The 20,162-nt window shown below is 48.8% G+C and overlaps 2 protein-coding genes across 5 annotated transcripts in view; one reads left to right on the top strand and one right to left on the bottom strand.

Moving 5' to 3' along the window:
• LOC134983406 (oocyte zinc finger protein XlCOF7.1-like) overlaps nt 1-20,162 on the top strand; it is a 133,601-nt gene that overhangs the window by 56,174 nt on the left and 57,265 nt on the right. The window lies entirely within an intron of this gene.
• Nucleotides 1-20,162, bottom strand: part of LOC134983383 (oocyte zinc finger protein XlCOF6-like) — a 55,118-nt gene that overhangs the window by 26,500 nt on the left and 8,456 nt on the right. For 2 of the 4 annotated variants that reach the window (XM_063949081.1, XM_063949078.1), the window contains exons 2-5: nt 7,040-7,067; nt 6,543-6,619; nt 6,327-6,424; nt 5,674-6,169 (exon numbers count right to left, since the gene is read on the bottom strand). In XM_063949081.1, coding sequence (XP_063805151.1) covers nt 5,674-6,169; nt 6,327-6,424; nt 6,543-6,579 — 631 coding nt within the window. In that variant the 5' untranslated portion in view covers nt 6,580-6,619; nt 7,040-7,067. Of the gene's footprint in view, nt 1-5,673; nt 6,170-6,326; nt 6,425-6,542; nt 6,620-6,875; nt 7,068-20,162 lie in introns of all 4 variants that reach the window. The other 2 variants (XM_063949079.1, XM_063949080.1) reach the window with 2 other exon arrangements.

Below are 20,162 nucleotides of genomic sequence, written 5' to 3'. Positions count from 1 at the left end.
TACTCTCTCCCCCCCTTTGCAGCCGCGCTGTTGTGAGAAGACTCGTCCCCCCCTCCCCACTGTACTCCGAGTACCGTCGTGAACCGGAGATCTTGCATGGAGCCTGTATAGTGGCGGGACGCGGCGGTGGACTTCCAGCGGGGAGTGGGTGCCTGGGAGCGGGTGCCGGGCGGATCTGCGGCCGGCACTGTGCACAGCGTGTGGAACTGTGAGTGGCTTTGAGCGGCGGCGGCGGGCGGCAACAAGCAGGGAGCACTGGCGCGCACTAAACAACGTTCCCCACACAGCGGGGCGGCAGCGTGAGCTGACCGTCCCCAGCATACCTGAACTCCTGTGGTGAGGGGCTTCCTGCAGGATGTCTGCTCTTGGCTGTGAGGGTGCTCTTTTAGTGAGGACCGACATGCCAGTAGCTGCTTGTAGCAGCTTCCACTATCCCAGACCCACGCCTTTTGGAAGGGGGGGAAGGGATGTGAATAAAGTGTAGTAAAAATTAAAAAAATAAAAAAAATATTCAAAATAAGTGTGGGCGCGCCACACAATCTCTGTTAGTGCTTGAGCACAGAAAAAACACTGAGGTACTCTGGGATATGGAGGGGAGGAGAGTTCTAAATTTAAATATTCAGTGCGTTCTTGCTAAAGCCGTCCATATCCCAAGAGTACTCCAGTGACCCCTAGTGGATGAAAAAGAAACTTCTTTTCAGGGTTTGGCCAAACTCCCTCAAAAAGAGTATTTTGTTTGTGAGGAGGGAAAGTTACATTTTATTTATTTTCCTTATAAAAAATAAGCCTTCTCCTGAGGTAAAGGAGAGACTTCCGTAACTTCCAAGACCTCCTTTATAGCAACAATCATGTATTAAATGGTTTTTCAATTTGGGTTCTATTCCCCTGGAATCACTAGTGTCGACACAGGAATCAGATTCCGTGTCGGTATCAGTTTTTACTATTTGTGCAAATGGTCCCCTGTGGATGAAAAGGCAGAACTATGAAAAATCACATCTTCCACTGATTTTCTCCAGGTTTCTGCATGAGACTCAGACTTATCCAATCTCTTACTGATATGATTCACACTATCACGTAACTCTTTCACCCATTCAGGCTCGTGGTGTGCCGGCAGCGCCACTATATTACAACTCTGTGTCCCCATAATGGCTTCCTCAGGGAAGAGCTCCCTGCCTCAGACATGTCACACACGTGTACAACCACACCACAGACACTCCGGGGCTTATAGGGGACAGACCCACAGTAAAATCTGTCAGAAGGACACAGATAGGATTTGCCAGTTCACAACCCAGCACTAGTGATAATAACCCTGTGTAACACAAAATGTCCACAGAGACCTGTAGCGCTTTTATAATGATAAATTCACAATAAGGCACCAAATTACACTGCGTCACCCCTGTTTTGCACCCTGATACTTGGGTCAGAAGTGTAGGAGGACCAGCGTTCTTCTCTGCAGCTTGCTAGGAGTGAAAATGGCGCTGAGCAGTGTACTGGCTGACTGAGGAGGAAGCCCCGCCCCCTGTAATGGCGCGTTTCTCCTCAGAGATTCCAATTCTAATTTTTATACTGGCGGGGGTAGTACTGTACCTCAGTAACTTATGTCCCCTTATTAGGATTCATGTTGCCCAGGGCGCGCCTCCCCTCGCACTCTGCAGTGCCTGTGTGTGAATGGTAGCATGGCGCGCAGCGTTCCCGCCCGCTGCGCGGTACCTGTTAGCCGTCACGATGGTTGAAGACCCTTTTTCTTCTTACACTCACCTGTCTTCTGGCTCTGTGAGGGGGGTGACGGCGGGCTATGGGAGTGAGCACATAGCCGCAGCTAGCATTCAGTACCCTTCAGGAGCTAATGGTGTCTTGTCAGCCAGAAGCAGAGCCATGAAACTCTTCAGGAAGTTGGTTCCTACTTCTGCTCCCTCAGTCCCACGAAGCAGGGAGACTGTTGCCAGCAGCCTCCATGAAAATAAAAACCCTAACATAAGTCTTTTCAGAGAAACTCAGTAGAGCTCCCCTGTGGTGCATCCAGTCTGCCTGGGCACATTTTCTAAACTGAGGTCTGGAGGAGGGGCATAGAGGGAGGAGCCAGTTCACACCCTTAAAAAGTCTTAAAGTGCCCATGGCTCCTGCGGAACCGTCTATACCCCATGGTACTAAAGGGGACCCCAGCATCCTCTAGGACGTATGAGAAAAGGCCTCCTCGGCTTGCTCAGGGGTTGTGTCAGCAACATTCAACACATCTCTCATGGCCTCAATCATCAACTGCACCCCCTTATCAAGTGATGCCGTCCCCCTCCACACATCCCCATCACCGTCTGCCATGTCAGAATCGGTATCCGTGTCATCCTGCGTAATGTGGGCAAGATCACGTTTGTGAGAATGTACCGCAGGGGACCCCGAGGGAACAGGACCGGGACATACAGCCATAGAGGACTGTAATACCTGAGTTGCAGTATCACTCCGGTTCCCTAGCCGGGATCTGCGCTACAACAGTGCAATCCTGATTACATGGGATGGGATCTTCCTGAGAAGAGATATCCTCTGCAGCATAGGAGACAGAGTCTCTAGACATGTTTGCTTGTACACCCCACACACCCCACATACACACAGGGTAAAGGGTAGACAGAGTTCCCCCCCCATCCCCCTCAAGAATGGCAGAGAGACCAGAGATTGGAGCCAACCCACACACAGCGCAATTACAGGTATAGGGAGACCCCAAACCAGCGCTGACTGTGTCCATTAATAGGTGACCCTGTCTATATACAGCCTCCCTTCTACCGTACAGATAGCTGGAGGTGCTCTTCACAGGCAGCGTGGATGCAGACAGGAAAATGGCGCTGAACGCTGCTGGGTCCGCTCTGAGAAGCTCCGCCCCCGTAATGGCGCTGTCTTCCCGCTCTTGAAGATTATACTGGCCTAAGGATTTTTGGTGCTGGCTGAGATCCAGGGACCCCGACAGGCTGTGTGGTCAGTATAGGGTGACAAACAAAGAGGAAGGGGGGTGCAAATCCCCACCCCCAAATTCCCTTCCGCACACTGAAAATTACCTGTAACCATCCCTGAATCTATCTGGTAATAAAATTCAGAGAATTTGTGCATGAGGCATTGAATGGGAGCAGCATTTGGAAGGCATGCTGTTCCTTGTAGTGCCAATGGGAGATCCTGGGGGTGGCTCCCTGGTAAGTTAGCTCTCTGTCTGGAAATGTTTTAGTAATGACCTTTATCATGAGGCGTACTGTGACAAATTACATGGCCCAATGTGGGCACTGCTATTAAGTAGTTAGGACTGCTGTATCAGAGAAGCCGTGAAGTGGCCAGCAGCTTAATCATGTGTTTGCAAACATTTGTGACAAATTCTCAGAATTTTATTACCAGATAGATTCAGGGATGGTTACAGGTAATTTTCAGTGTGCGGAAGGGAATTTGGGGGTGGGGATTTGCACCCCCCTTCCTCTTTGTTTGTCTGTCTATGACCCCTCCCCCTTCCAGCACCTGATATATAATTATCTCCAGGTATGATTGAGCAGCTTCCAAATTGTTTGTCTGGTCAGTATAGGGCGTCGGCTCAGGGTGTCCCACACAGCGCCGCACCAAGTGCTGCTGAGCCCCGGAGCGCAGTTATCACTGCGCTCCCGACCCTGTTGCCGCCATCTTCACATCGGCTCCACGCTTGCCAGGGGCTGAAGACTCTTCAGCTCTGCAAGGGGTTGGCGGCATGCTGCTGGGGTGAGTGTTCCCCTGCGGCTGGGAGCGATCTATCCCCTCTGGAGCTCAGTGTCCAGTCAGCGGAGATAGTGGCTCAGACCCCGCAGGGCGGACACTGCTCCCCCAATCAGTCCCTCGATGCAGGGAGGATGTTGCCAGCAGTCTCCCTGTAAAAAAACCAACTCTAATTTTTTTTTTACTAAAGTAGCTCAGTAGAGCTCCCCTAGCTGTGACCGGCTCCTCCGGGCACATTTTCTAAACTGGGTCTGGAGGGGCGGTCATGGAGGGAGGAGCCAGCCCACACTGTTGGACTCTTGGGGTGCCGGTGGCTCTTGGTGGGCCCGTCTATGCCCCATTGTACTAATATGGAACCCAGCATCCTCTAGAACGTAAGAGAAAAGTGCTTTATATACAGACCGGCGTGTGCTAATAGTGACACTCTCAGGGCATGTAATACCATAGGCAGAGGTACTGCTAACACACAGTATGGCTGCTGGAGACACACAGTGACATGATGTGAGGGGGAGAGCAGGAGTATAATAGGGGCTGATGGATCCTGATGTATGAGATACACCGGAGAGTGTGGGGAGGAGACTGGTCAGATCTCTGGGCTGGTAGCACACAGTGACATGATGTGAGGGGGAGAGCAGGAGTATAATAGTGGCTGATGTATGAGATACACCAGAGAGTGTGGGGAGGAGACTGGTCAGATCTCTGGGCTGGTAACACACAGTGACATGATGTGAGGCGGAGAGCAGGAGTATAATAGGGGCTGATGTCTCCTGATGTATGAGATACACCAGAGAGTGTGGGGAGGAGACTGGTCAGATCTCTGGGCTGGTAAAACACAGTGACATGATGTGAGGGGAGAGCAGGAGTATAATAGGGGATGATGGCTCCTGATGTATGAGATACACCAGAGAGTGTGGGAAGGAGACTGGTCAGACCTCTTGGCTGGTAACACACAGTGACATGATGTGAGGGGAAGAGCAGGAGTATAATAGGGGCTGATGTCTCCTGATGTATGAGATACACCAGAGAGTGTGGAGAGGAGACTGGTCAGATCTCTGGGCTGGTAACACATGGTGACATGATGTGAGGGGGAGAGCAGGAGTATAATAGGGGCTGATGGCGCCTGATGTATGAGATACACCAGAGAGTGTGGGGAGGAGACTGGTCAGATCTCTGGGCTGGTAACACACAGTGACATGATGTGAGGAGGAGAGCAGGAGTATAATAGGAGCTGATGCCTCCTGATGTATGAGATACACCAGAGAGTGGGGGGAGGAGACTGGTCAGATCTCTGGGCTGGTAACACACAGGGGCATGGTGTGAGGGGGAGAGCAGGAGTATAATAGGGGCTGATGTCTCCTGATGTATGAGATACACCAGAGAGTGTGGGGAGGAGACTGGTCAGATCTCTGGGCTGATAACACACAGTGACATGATGTGAGGGGAGAGCAGGAGTATAATAGGGGCTGATGGCTCCTGATGTATGATATACACCAGAGAGTGTGGGGAGGAGACTGGTCAGATCTCTGGGCTGGTAACACAGTGACATGATGTGAGGGGGAGAGCAGGAGTATAATAGGGGTTGATGGCTCCTGATGTATGAGATACACCAGAGAGTGTGGGGAGGAGACTGGTCAGATCTCTGGGCTGATAACACACAGTGACATGATGTGAGGGGAGAGCAGGAGTATAATAGGGGCTGATGGCTCCTGATGTATGAGATACACCAGAGAGTGTGGGGAGGAGACTGGTCAGATCTCTGGGCTGATAACACACAGTGACATGATGTGAGGGGAGAGCAGGAGTATAATAGGGGCTGATGGCTCCTGACTTCCCCACTGGGAAAATACATATTCCTCATTAGTTTGTACTGACAGAGGAGGGTGTAGGATAAGAGATTGTTGTAGTGACTGAGCAAGGAGAATATGTGACTCTTTTCTGTAATAAGTGTTTATTACTCACCTGTGCTGATATCTGTAGGGATCTCCTCCTCCTTACACTGCTGATCTCCCCTCACATACGTCTCTTCTTCTCCCTCTATATCTTCTGCCTTCATATCAGTCACATACGTCTCTTCTTCTCCCTCCATATCTTCTGCCTTCATATCAGTCACATACGTCTCGTCTTCTCCCTCTGTATCTTCTGCCTTTATATCAGTCACATATGTCTCTTCTTCTCCCTCTATATCTTCTGCCTTTATATCAGTCACATACGTCTCTTCTTCTCCCTCTATATCTTCTGTCTTTATATCAGTCACATACGTCTCTTCTTCTCCCTCTATATCTTCTGCCTTTATATCAGTCACATACGTCTCTTCTTCTCCCTCTATATCTTCTGCCTTTATATCAATCACATACGTCTCCTCTTCTCCCTCTATATCTTCTGCCTTTATATCAGTCACATACGTCTCTTCTTCTCCCTCTATATCTTCTATTTTAATATCAGACAGACGTTCTACCTAAAAAAAACAAAAGACACTATAATGACATTTGCATACAGTCTAATTAAACGGAGGTAAAACAGTATAATATCAGTGTATAAGACACACAGCTCCTCTACAGATCATATAGTGATGGTCACTTTGGTATATTGGGGAGACCCTAAATCCCACCTACCTGATCCTCCTGTGGGATCCTGTGATTCTCCTCTGTACAATCCTGGGAATACAGAGGATGGGGACATCTCTCTGGGGTATCTCTGTTACTGGGTCCATCTGTAGGAGACACACAGTGACTGACTACAGTGTATATATGTGATTATCAGATGATGTGTGTATATAGGGGCCCCCATACCTGCTATCCCCTGTACAATACATGACAGACTCCTCTTACCCGGTGATGTAAGGGGCCGGTGATTCTCCATCATCATGTCCTTGTACAGACCCGTGTTCCTCTATATACTCCCCCTCCTGCATGGAGACATAGACAGTGACATCCTGACACCTTATAGGAACCTGACGCAAACAATGATGCAGTCATTACCAATACACATCTCATGGTGTTACTGTATAATGTCCCATTCCCAGCAGTCACCTCTCCAGTAATTACCCAGACACGTCCCCCGGTGTTACTGTATAATGCCCCATTCCCAGCAGTCACCTCTCCAGTCATCACCCAGACACCCCCCCTGGTGTTACTGTATAATGCCCTATTCCCGGCAGTCACTTCTCCAGTCAGCAGCTGAATGATCTTGTTGGTGAGTTCCAGGATCTTCTGGTCACTGTGTCTCTCATGTATTAGTGAGTGAGGTGCAGGCACCGTGATGGGGCTCTGGGTTCTGCTTAGTCCTCCTGACACACGGGGATGGCTGCTGGGTGTCTCACACTCACCAGATGTCTTCTTCACTACTGTGCAACCCTGCGAAATGGGGGAGGCATCAATATCACTGTAAATACTGCCAGATACCTTCACCCCCCCAGTCATGTTCCTGTATCATTACTATAGATATAAGTGATGTCACTGTGACACTCCCAGATCCCCTCACCTCCCCAGTCATGTCCTTGTATTATTACTATAGATAGGGCTAACAGACCAGGGTGACATAGAAGCTGAAGACTGAGGTCAGATAAGAGGGTTAGGAGGACAATTGGCTGGGGTTGGTGAAGAAGTGGGCCTTGAGAGCCCATTTTTAAGTTTTGTAGAGAGGTGGAGAGTGAGATGGGGAGAGCACGTGCAAAATAGGTAGGACTGGGAGGAGGTAACCAGTTGGCAGGAGAGGCAGCGTGGGAGTGTAGGAGAGATGTGGTCAGAGATGCAACAGGGAGAAGAGTGGGTGAGGGCTTTCAATGTGAGAAGCTTGAATTGTATTCTGAATGGGAAGGGGAGCAGGTGAAGGTCCTGCATGAGAGGGGAGGTGGATGTAGTACGTTTAGTGAGGAAGATGAGATGGGCAGCAGCACTGAGGATAGATTGGAGTGGAGAGAGGTGTATGTCAGAGATGCCAGAAAGGAGATTACAGTAGTCCAATCTGGAGATGACCAGTGAGTGGATGAGGATCTAAGTAGCATTCTGGGTTAGAAAGTGTCTGAGCCTTAAAATGTTTTTGAGATGGAAATGGCAGTACTGTGAGAGGTGCTGAATGTGTGGTGTGAAGGAGAGGGAGGAGGGAAGGATTACTCCAAGACATCACACTTGGGGGTTATAGGAGATAGTAGTGTCATCAATAGATAATTAAATTGTGGGAGAAGTTATGCGGGAGGGAGGAAAGATGATCAGCTCAGCGTTAGACATAAGTTTAAGAAAGCGTTGGGACATTCAGGAAGAGATAGCAGAGTGACAGTTGGAGATATGAGGACAGCGGGGGAGAGGTCCAGGGAGGAAAGGTAGATTTGAGTATCATTAGCGTAGAGATGATACTGTAAGTGAAGAGCTAAAGAGCTCACCTAAAGAGGATGTGTAGCGAGAAAAGGAGAGGTCCAGAACAGAACCTTGGGAGAAACTGAATGCTAGAGGAAGTGGGGGGAGGGAGACAGAAGGAACCGTCAGAAACGTAGGAGGACAGCCAGGAGAGGGCAGTATCACGCAAGGGAGTAAATAGGATTTTACTATACCTGCTGGTAAATCCTTTTCTCGTAGTCCTTAAGGGATATTGGGGACAGAATTAGTACGATGGGGTATAGACAGGTACAAAGGAGCAAGTGCACTTTAAATTCTTCACTGGGTGTGCTGGCTCCTGCCCTCTATGCCTCCTCCTACAGCTAAGTTATAGGTAAAACAGTGCCGAAGGAGAATTACATACTTGAGAGAAGGAACATAAAAACAACAACAGGTGTGGTGAGATATAAACACCAGCACACCAATACAAAACTAAGCCAGCAAGGTCTGGTAACATTAACAGCAACAGATGAACAGGTAACACATAACAGAGAACCTGCAGAAAGTCAGCGCACAGAGGCGGGCGCCCAATATACCTTATGGACTACGAGAAAAGGATTTACCAGTAGGTATATAAAATCCTATTTTGTCTAGCATTCATAAGGGATATTGGGGACAGAATTAGTATGATGGGGATGTCCCAAAGCTTCCACAACTGGTAGAAACATGCGGAGACAACTGCAGCACCGCCTGCCCAAATTGGTTATCCTCTTTGGTCAGGGTATCAAATTTGTAGAACTTCACAAATGTGTTAGTCCCCAACCAGGTAGCAGCTCGGCATAGTTGAAGGGCCGAGACTCCACGGGCAGCCGCCCAGGAAGAAACCACGATCTAGTAGAGTGGTCCTTCAGAGACTGTGGAACCAGTAAGGCTGCCGACACATAAGCCTGTTGGATAGTAAGCTTAATCCAACGAGCAATGGACTTTGAAGCAGGGCAACCTTTTTTACGTGCATCATACAGCACGATCAAGGGATCCGTCTTCCTGATGCGAGCCGTCCTTTTGACATAGACTTGCAAGGCTCGTACAGCATCCAATGCATCTGGAATAGAAGCAGTGCCAGAACTTGACAGAATCACAATAGGGTGATTCAAGTGAAACGTGGAGACCACCTTAGGCAGGAACTGCTGTTGAGTCCTGAACTCCGCTCTGTTCTCGTAAAAAAACAAGTAAGGACTTTTGCACGACAAGGCCCCCAATTCTGAGACATGCCTAGCAGAAGCCAGGGCCAGTAACATCACCGTCTTCCACAAGAAGTATTTATCCTCTACCATCATCAGGGGTTCGAACCAGGAGGACTGTAGAAAACGTAACCTAACATCTAGATCCCAAGGTGCCGTAGGGGGCACAAAGGGAGGTTGTATATGAAGCACCCCTTGCAAGAAGGTCTGAACTTCCGGCTAGAGAGACAACTTCTTCTGGAAGAAGATGGAAAGATCTTAAATCTGGACCTTAATGAATCCCAGACGTAAGCCAATGACTTTTTTGGAGCTAGGATGTTCCGCTCAACTTCCATGCCATCAAACGAAGCCGCCGTAAGTCCGGGTAGACGAACGGTCCTTGTTGAAGAAGATCCCTTCTTAGTGGTAGAGGCCAAGGGTCCTGTACGGACATGTCCAGAAGAGCCGTGTTCCACGCCCTTCGGGGCCAATCCAGGGCAATTAATATTGCTACCACTCTTTGATGTCTGATCCACTTGAGCACCCTTGGGATCAGAGACATCGGAGGAAACAGGTAGACCAGCTGGTAAGGCCAAAGCGAAGTCAGTGCATCCACTGTGTTCGCCTGAGGGTCCCTGGTTCGTGAGCAATAGCAGCGAAACTTCTTGTTGAGATAAGAGGCCATCAAGTCGATCTGTGGGCAACCCCACCTGTCGATGATCAGTTGGAACACCTGAGGGTGTAGTCCCCATCCCCCGGGTGGAGGTCGTGGCGGCTTAGGAGGGCCGCCTCCCAGTTGTCCACTCCCGGAATGAAGGTTGCAGACAGCGCTCTTGCATGTTTTTCTGCCCAGAGGAGTATTCTTGACACTTCTCGTATGCAGGGCCTGCTTTTTGTCCCTCTTTGTCGATTGATGTACGCCACCGCCGTGGCATTGTCTGACTGCACCTGAATCGCCCGATGCCTTAGTAGAGGAGATGCCTGAAGCAGAGACGCTGTGGATAGCCCGAAGTTCCAGAATGTTGATTGGAAGCAGGGCCTCCTGTGCAGACCACCTGCCCTGGAACTGCGCCTCTTCGGTGACAGCTCCCTATCCTCGTAGACTCGCATCTGTTGTAGAGGAGGATCCAGTCCTGAATCCTGAAGTTCCGGCCTTCTAAGAGGTTGGAAGACTGTGTCCACCACAGGAGTGAAATCCTGGCCTGGGGTGACAGCCGAATTATCCGGTGCATCTGAAGATGGGAACCGGACCATTTGTTCAGGATATCCAATTGGAAGGGTCTAGCATGGAACCTTCCATACTGTATTGCCTCGTAGGAGGCCACCATCTTTCCCAACAATGTTATGCAAAGATGGACAGAGACTCGAGTAGGTCTGAAGACCATGAGTACCATTTCTTGGAGTGTTCTCGACTTGTCCACTTGGAGGAATACTTTCTGTGCTACAGTTTCCAGAAGCATGCCCAGAAACAGGAGCCGCAGAGACTGTTCCAGGTGGGACTTCTGTAGATTCAGGATCCACCCGTCGTGAGACAGGAGTTGGATAGTGCGATCTATAGAAACATAGAATTTGTCGGCAGATAAGAACCACTTGGCCCATCTAGTCTGCCCCCTTTTTTTTTTTTTTTTACATTATTTTTACCTCTAACCTTATTTGATCCTTATTTCTTTGTAAGGATATCCTTATGTCTCTATCCCATGCATGTTTAAATTGCTCTGTCTTAGCCTCTACCACCTCTGATGGGAGGCTATTCCACTTGTCCACTACCCTTTCTATTTGGAGTAATAGAAGCTCCCTTGATCTTGCTTTTATCAGATCGTCCAGGTATGGGATCACATTGACCCCCTGGACCCTGAGTTGAAACATCATTTCCACCATCACCTTCGTGAACACCCTTGGAGCTGTAGACAATAAGAAGGGTAATACCTAAAATTGGTAGTGATCATTCAGAATGGGAAAACCTCAGAAAGACCTGATGAGGTGGCCAAATTGGGATATGTAGATAAGCATCCTTGATATCCAGGGATACTAGGAACTCCTGTGGTTCCAGGCCTGCGATCACTGCCCTCAGAGATTCCATCTTGAATTTGAAAACCTTCAGGTAGACTTCAGATTCAGAAAGGATCTCACAGACCCATCTGGTTTCGGTACTTCAAACAGACTGGAGTAGTAACCCTGACCTTGTTGCAACAGTGGTACTGGGACAATGACCTGGGACTGTACCAACTTCTTTATGGCCAGTAGTAGAGTACCATGCATACTTTCCAAAACTGGTAAGCCTGATTTGAAAACTCGTTGGGGAGGTGTACCTTTGAACTCCGGCTTGTAGCCCTGAGAGATAAGGTCCCTAACCCAAACATCCTGGCAAGAACCGTCCCAGATGTGGCTGAAGTGATGTAACCGAGCTCTCACCACGAGATCTCCTCGGGTTGGGTGTGTACCATCATGCTGAAGTGTTTGCGGGAGCAGAACTGGTTTTCTGGTTCTGAGACCCAGCAACTGTTGGTTTTATAGGTTTTCCCATGGAGTCTCTCGTTGCGTTGGAGGCTCCTCCGGCTCTGGATCGAAATCTGGAGGACCGAAAGGACTGAGTAGATGGTCCCAGATAGGAACGTCTAGCAGGAGGGCCCACCGAATGGAGAAATGTGGATTTCCCTGCCGTAGCCTTCTAAATCAAGGTGTCCAGGTCACCTCCAAATAGCCATTCACCTGTGAAGGGAAGAGATTCCACATTACGTTTTGAGTCAGCATCAACAATCCACTGACGTAACTATATGGCTCTGAGCGCAGACACAGCCATAGCAGTGGTTCCAGAATTAACAGTGCCAATCTCTTTTAAGGAGCGACAGAGGACTCTTGCCGTTTCCTGAATGTGAGTCAGTAAGGCAACAGTGTCGACTAAGGTCATATTACCCGAGAGACCTTCCTTTATTTGACTAGCCCAGGAGTGGTATGCATGTGTCATCCAGCAACCTGCAATGACTGCCCATTGTGCTACGCCTGCAGAAACGTAAATAGATTTTAGAGTAGTCTCTATTTTTCAATCTGCAGGGTCCTTCACCGTAAGGGAGCCCGGAGCAGGGAGCACTGCCTTTTTAGAAAGGCGAGAGACTGAGACATCTATGGCTGGGGATTCTTCCTAGAACTTTCTGCCTTCAGGGACAAAGGGGAAGGTATTCAGAAACCTTTTTGTCACTTGATATTTTTTATCTGGATTCTTCCAGGCTAGTTTAAATAAATCATCCAATTTTTGGTTCCTTTTGAGGGAGGAAAAATGACTGCTGAGTACTTGCATCCCCCAGGGGGAGCTTTAACACCTCCCTAATAGCCAATATGAGGGGTTCGATACCCTGGATCAGGGTGGGATATCCACTTATGGGGACCACATCATCCCTAGTATAGCATCATCAGTATCCGATAGGAGTGCAGGTAGAGCAGGTTTTTGTGAAGCAGGCAGGGAGGGACGCTTAGCAGTAAGGCTAGCCACTGCCTGTTACAGTTCTTGTGTCGTGTTTGCAGTTGCAGTGAGCTGAGATGACATATCAGACATTATAGTTTTTATAGCCCCCAACCAGGAGGGCTCTGCATTCTCCCCCACATTAGTATCAGCATGAGATGACTGACTACACTGCTCACATGATATTGAGCTGGATGTACTAGGAGAGAACCTGGCATTACACACACTGCATGACTTCTGTTTTACCATAGTGTAGTAGAAAACAGTACAATATACACACACAGGACAGCCTGATATGATGTATGACAAGCCTGACCTATTGCATGTGAGAGGAGACAGAGAAGAGAGGACTCCAGCGCACCCAATGGTGACCGGCCCCAGTGAGGCTGTCAGTGGTTGTTACATCTGTGTAACCACAGTGAGATTCTTTATAAAACCCCACAGGGGATTATTGTGCACAATGATAGCGGCTCTCCCCCCCTATACCCGGTACCAGTGTATACAGGGGCAGTTCTGGAGGAGCTGTGGAGGCTGCTGCAGCTCATGCAGAGGAAGACGCCAATATGCCGCTGAGCCCGCTCTAATGTAGCTCCGCCCCCCGCCATGGTGCCGGAGCTACTGTTTAATATTTATACTGGCCATGTCTCCGTATGTATGTACAACCTCACATAAATGCTTGGTTCACCTGTGTTTAGCCAGTCTCACGCAGGGGCTAGAGCGGGTCCCCCCACAGTGTCCAATGCAGCAGAGAGGTGAAGGAGAATAAGCAGAGAGTAGTGACCATTGGATCTGGCAGCATGGAGGTCTTTGCAGACTTTAGCGAGGGCAGTATCAGTGGAGTGGAGAGGACGGAAGCCAGGCTGGAATGGGTCAAGCAGTGAGTGTGAGGAAAGACAGGCGATTGTAGACTATATGCTCAAGGAGTTAGAAGGAGAGAGATGGTCGATAGTTGGAGAGATACGTTAGATCAAGGGTAGGATTTTTAAGAACAGGAGAAACAAGAGCATGCTTAAAGGCAGAGGGGGCAGTGTCTGATGAAAGGAAGAGATTGGAACAGGCAGAAGAAGAGAGGTAGCGGAGGAGGTGGGAGGTGATAGGGTCAAATGGGGAGTTGGAGGGGGTAAGGAACGGCCGAGGGCCATGACTTCCACACTAGATAGAGAAGAGAGATGTCAGAGTTGGTAGGAGGTAAGGAGAGGGCGGAAGTCAGGAAATGGAGGAGGGGGTTGCTCAGGGTCTGGTGGGATGTGATATCCTGCCATAGGGAGTCAATTCTGGATGGGAAGTAGGTGGCAAAGTCAAGAGCAGAGAGTGAGGGGGCGGGGGCGAGGCGGGGGGGGTGAAGAGCGAGTTGATAGTGGAAAAGGGGCGCCGGGGTTTGAGAACTGGGAGGAGATGAGGTTCTTGACGTAAAGGGACAGTAGGAATGCATTCAGAGTGCCAGGGTTGCGGTGTCACATCAGGTGAGGGGGATAGAAGGGGACAGGCAGGGGCGGCAGGTGAGGGGGATGGAAGGGTATGGGAGGAAGTCAGGGGGCATCAGGGAAGGGGGGTATGTGTGTATACTGTCTCCCCTATGTGTGCATACCGCCCCCCTACGTGTGCATACCGCCCCCCCCCTACGTGTAAATACCGCCCCCTACGTGTAAATACTGCCCCCTACGTGTAAATACCACCACCCTACGTGTAAATACCGCCCCCTATGTGTAAATGCCGCCCCCCTATGTGTGTATACTGTCCTCGTTTGTGTGTATAACACCCCCTATGTGTGTACACCTCCCCCATGTGTGTACACCACCCCCTATGTGTGTATACCATCCCCCTATGTGTAAATACCGCCCCCTATGTTTAAATACCGCCCCCTATGTGTAAATACCGCCCCCTATGTGTAAATACCGCCCCCTGTGTGTAAATACCGCCCCCCAATGTGTGTATACTGCCCCCCTATGTGTGTATACTGCCCCCCTATGTGTGTATACCGTTCCCCGTATGTGTGTATACCGTTCCCCGTATGTGTGTATACCGCCCCCTATGTGTATATGCCGCCCCCTATGTGTGTATACCACCCCCCTATGTGTGTATACAGCCTCCCTATGTGTGAATACCATCCCCTATGTGTGTATACCATTCCCCTATATGTGTATACTGCCCCCTGTGTTTACCGCCCCCTATGTGTGTATATCATCCCCCTATGTGTGTATATCACCCCCCTATGTATGTATATCACTCCCCTATGTGTGTATATCGCCCCCCTATGTGTGTATACCGCCCCCCATGTTTATATACCGCCCCCCATGTGTATATACCGTCCCCCTATGTGTATATACCGCCCCCAACGTGTATATACCGACCTCCTATGTGTGTATACCGCCCCCTATGTGTATATACCGCCCCCTATGTGTATATACCGCCCCCCTATGTGTGTATTCCGTCCCACTGTGTAAATACCACCCCCTATGTGTGTATACCGTTCCCCCTATGTGTGTATACCGCACCCCTATGTGTGTATATCGCACCCCTATGTGTGTATATCGCACCCCTATGTGTGTATATCACCCCCATATGTGTGTATACCACCCCCTATGTGTGTATACCACCCCCAAGTGTATATACCGCCCCCCTATGTGTGTATATCACCGCCCTATGTGTGTATATCACTGCCCTATGTGTGTATATCACCGCCCTATGTGTGTATATCACCGCCCTATGTGTGTATATCACCCCTTATGTGTGTATATCACCCCCCTATGTGTGTATACCGCCCCCCATGTGTGTATACCGTCCCCCATGTGTGTATACAGCCCCCTATGTGTGTATACCGCCCCCCATGTGTGTATACCACCCCCCCATGTGTGTATACCACCCCCCATGTGTGTATACCGCCCCCCATGTGTGTATACCAACCTCCTATATGTGTATACCAACCTCCTATATGTGTATACCACCCCATGTGTGTATACCGCCCCATGTGTGTATACTGCCCCCTATGTGTGTATACTGCCCCCTATGTGTGTATACTGCCCCCTATGTGTATATACCGCCCCCCTATGTGTGTGTATCACCTCCCCATATGTGTATATCACCCCCCTATGTGTATATACCACCCCCTATGTGTGTATAGCACCCACTATGTGTGTATAGCACCCACTATGTGTATATACCGCCCCCTATGTGTGTATACCACCCTCTATGTGTATATACGACCCCCTATGTGTGTATACCGTCCCCTATTTGTATATACCGCCCCCTATGTGTAACAACCTTGTATCACCAGTGACATCAGTATGTGCACCACAGGCTGCTCCTCCTGTATAAAAATAATAACAGGACACCACAGGCTGCTCCCTCCTGTATAGTAATAATATCAGGACACCACAGGCTGCTCCCCCTGTATAGTAATAACAACAGGACACCACAGGCTGCTCCCTCCTGTATAGTAATAATATCAGGACACCACAGGCTGCTCCTCCTGTATAGTAAGACGCCATTACCTGATCTCCACGGACAATGGGAGGCTGCAGCAGTCGATGAAAACTCACTTCCTGTATGTGGAACGCACAGTCCGGAAGTAAGGTAGACCAGTCAAGCAGCAGCTGCAGCAGCAATAGGATCCTGGCCGTGTAGTGATGTCAGGAGCGGCGGCCATTTTCCCCTGGTCTGAGCTCCGCCTTCCTTCTATCATTCCCACAAGGCAGCAGGAGCAGAGAGCAGCCATTGCTGTGTCTGGCAGCAGGTAATGATATTATTATTATTATTCTATAGGCTGAGCAGCTCTGGTGTCAGGTTCTGTACTACAGGGGGAGCAGCCTCTGGTGCCTTGTTATAGTTCAGCTGGAGCAGCCTCTGGTGCTGCATTATCCCTGTACAGGTGGCTGACACTCTACTGTCCTATGACCGTAATACAGGTGGCAAAGACCCCGCCGTTACCGTAATGCAGGAGGCGCAGACCCCGCCGTTACCGTAATACACGTGGCGCAGACCCCGCCGTTACCGTAATACAGGTGGTGCAGACCCCGGCGTTACCGTAATACAGGTGGCGCGGACCCCGGCGTTACCGTAATACAGGTGGCGCGGACCCGCCGTTACCGTGACACAGGGGGCACGAACTCCGCCGTTACCGTGACACAGGGGGCACGAACCCCGCCGTTACCGTGACACAGGGGGCACGAACCCCGCCGTTACAGTGACACAGGGGGCACGAACCCCGCCGTTACCGTGACACAGGGGGCATGAACCCCGCTGTTACCGTGATACGTGTGGCGCTGACCCCACCGTCACCGTGAAACAGGTGGCGCGGACCCTGCCATTACAGTGATACAGGTGGCGCGGACCCCGCCATTACCGTGATACAGGTGGCGCGGACCCCTTCGTTACCGTAATACAGCTGGCGCGTACCCCACCATTACCGTAATACAGGTGCCGTGGGCCCCACCGTTACCGTAATACAGGTGACGCAGACTCCGCCTTTACAGTAATACAGGTGGCGCAGACCCCGTTGTTACCGTAATACAGGTGGCGCAGACCCCACTGTTACCGTAATACATGTGGCGCAGACCCCGCCATTACCGTAGTACATGTGGTGCAGACCCCACCATTACCGTAATTCTATACACGGGACATTACAGGTGTTGTGTCCTGTGGCATTGTGCTGTACAGCGGGAGCGGCCTGTGTTGTCATAGTATACAGGAGGAGCAGTGTGTGTTGTCATAATATACAGAGGCAGCGGCCTGTGCTGTCATAGTATACAGGGGTAGCATCATGTGTTGTCATAATATACAGGGAGAGTGGTCGGTGTTGTCATAATATACAGGGGGAGCAGGCTGTGTTGTCATAATATACAGAGGCAGCGGCCTGTGCTGTCATAGTATACAGGGGTAGCATCATGTGCTGTCATAATATACAGGGGGAGTGGTCGGTGTTGTCATAATATACAAGGGTAACATCTTGTTTTGTCATAGTATACAGGAGGAGCAGCCTGTGTTGCAATAATATACAGGGGTAGCATCCTGTCTTGTCATAATAGACAGGAGGAGCAGCTTGTGGCATCCTACTCTACAGGGGGAGCAGCCTGTTGTGTCCTGTTGTTATTATTATACAGGAGGATCAGCCTGTTGAGTCCTGTTATTATTATTATTATTATTATTATTATTATTATTATACTGGAGCAGCAGCCTATGGTGCCCTGTTATTATTATACAGAGGAAGCAGCCTGTGGTGTTCAGTTATTATTTTTACACAGGGAGAGCAGCCTGTGGTGTCCTGTTTTTATACAGTAGGAGCAGCCTGTGGTGTCCTGTTATTATACAGGAGGAGCAGCCTGTGGTGTCCTGTTATTATTATACACGGGAAGCATTATTATTATTATACAGAAGGACTAGCCTTTGTTGTCCTATTATTAATATTATAAAGAAGGAGTAGCTAGTGGGGTCCACTTATTAATATTATTATAATAATACAGGGGCAGCAGCCTGTGGTGTCCTGTCATTATTATTATTATACAGGGGAAACAGGTTGTGGTGTCCTATTATTATTAGTATAATATATTGGTGGTGATGTCACAGTGACATCACTTATATCTATAGTAATAGTACAGGGACATGACTGGTTAGGGGATGATGGAATGACACAGTGATTTCACTTATATCTATAGTAATAATACAGGGACATGACTGGGGAGGTGATGGGGTCTGGGACTGTCACAGTGACATTACTTGTATCTCTAGTAATAATACAAGGTTATGAATGGGGAGGTGAGGAAATCTATGAAAGTCACAGTGACATCACTTATATCTATAGTAATAATACAGGGACATGACTGGTGAGGTGATGGGGCCTGGGACTGTCACAGTGACATTACTTGTATCTCTAGTAATAATACAAGGTCATGAATGGGGAGGTGAGGAAATCTGTGAGAGTCACAGTGACATCACTTATATCTATAGTAATAATACATGGACATGACTGGGGAGGTGAGGGGATCTGTGAGCTTCACATTGACATCACCTATACCTATAGTAATAATGCAGGGACATGACTGGAAAGGTGAGGGCATCTGGGAATGTCACAGTGACATCTCTTACATCTATAGTAATAATACAGGGACATGACTGGAGAAGTGAGGGGATCTGAGAATGTCACAGTGACATCACTTAAATCTATAGTAATAATACAGGGACATGACTGGGAAGGTGAGGGCATCTGGGAATGTCACAGTGACATCACTTACATCATAATAATAATACAGGGACATGACTGGGGTGGGGGAAATCTGGTAGCGTCACATTTCCATCATTTATAACTATAGTGATAATACAGGGACATGACTGGGGAGGTGATGGGGATGTGGGAGCTTCACAGTGACATTACTTATATCTATAGTAATAATACAGGGACATGACTGGAGACGTGAGGGTATCTGGGAGTGTCACTGTGACATCACTTATATCTATAGTAATTATAGAGGGACATTATTGGGGAGGTGAGGGGATATGAGAGCATCATAGTGACGTCACTTATATCTATAGTAATTATACAGGGACATGACTGGGGAGGTATGGGGATCTGGAAACGTCACAGTGACATCACTTATATCTATAGTATTAATACAGGGACATCACTATGGAGGTAAGTAGATCTAGGAGCATCACAGTGACATTACATATCTCTAGTTATAATACAGAAAATATGACTGGGGAGGTGAGGGGATCTGGGAGCGTCACAGTGACACCACTTACATCTATAATAATAATACAGGGACATGACTGGGGAGATGAGGAGATCTCGGAGCATCATAGTGACATCACTTAGAAACATAGAATTTGTCAGCGGATAAGAACCACTTGGCCCATCTAGTCTGCCCCCTTTTTTTTTTACATTATTTTTATCTCTAACCTTATTTGATCCTTATTTCTTTGTAAGGATATCCTTATGTCTATCCCATGCATGTTTAAATTGCTCTACTGTCTTAGCCTCTACCACCTCTGATGGGAGGCTATTCCACTTGTCCACTACCCTTTCTGTGAAATAATTTTTCCGCAAATTTCCCCTGAACCTCCCCCCCTCCAGCCTCAGTGCATGTCCTCGTGTCGTATTGCTTCTCTTCATTTGGAGAATGTTTCCCTCCTGGACTTTGTTAAAACCCTTGATATATTTGAAAGTTTCTATCATGTCCCCCCTTTCCCTTCTCTGCTCCAAACTATACATATTGAGATTTCTTAGTCTTTCTGGGTATGTTTTGTGATGTAGGCCATGCACCATTTTAGTTGCCCTCCTTTGTACAGTTTCTAATGTATTAATATCCTTTTGAAGATATGGCCTCCAGAACTGAATACAGTATTCTAGATGAGGCCGTACCAATGACCTATACAGTGGCATTATTACTTCTTTCTTTCTGCTGCTGATTCCTCTCCCAATGCAGCCAAGCATCTGACTAGCCTTCCTCATTGCCTTGTTACATTGCT

This window comes from Pseudophryne corroboree, assembly GCF_028390025.1.
Source record: "Pseudophryne corroboree isolate aPseCor3 chromosome 3 unlocalized genomic scaffold, aPseCor3.hap2 SUPER_3_unloc_14, whole genome shotgun sequence".
NCBI classification, from domain to species: domain Eukaryota; kingdom Metazoa; phylum Chordata; class Amphibia; order Anura; family Myobatrachidae; genus Pseudophryne; species Pseudophryne corroboree.
This window is presented reverse-complemented; position numbering and strand designations above follow the sequence as displayed.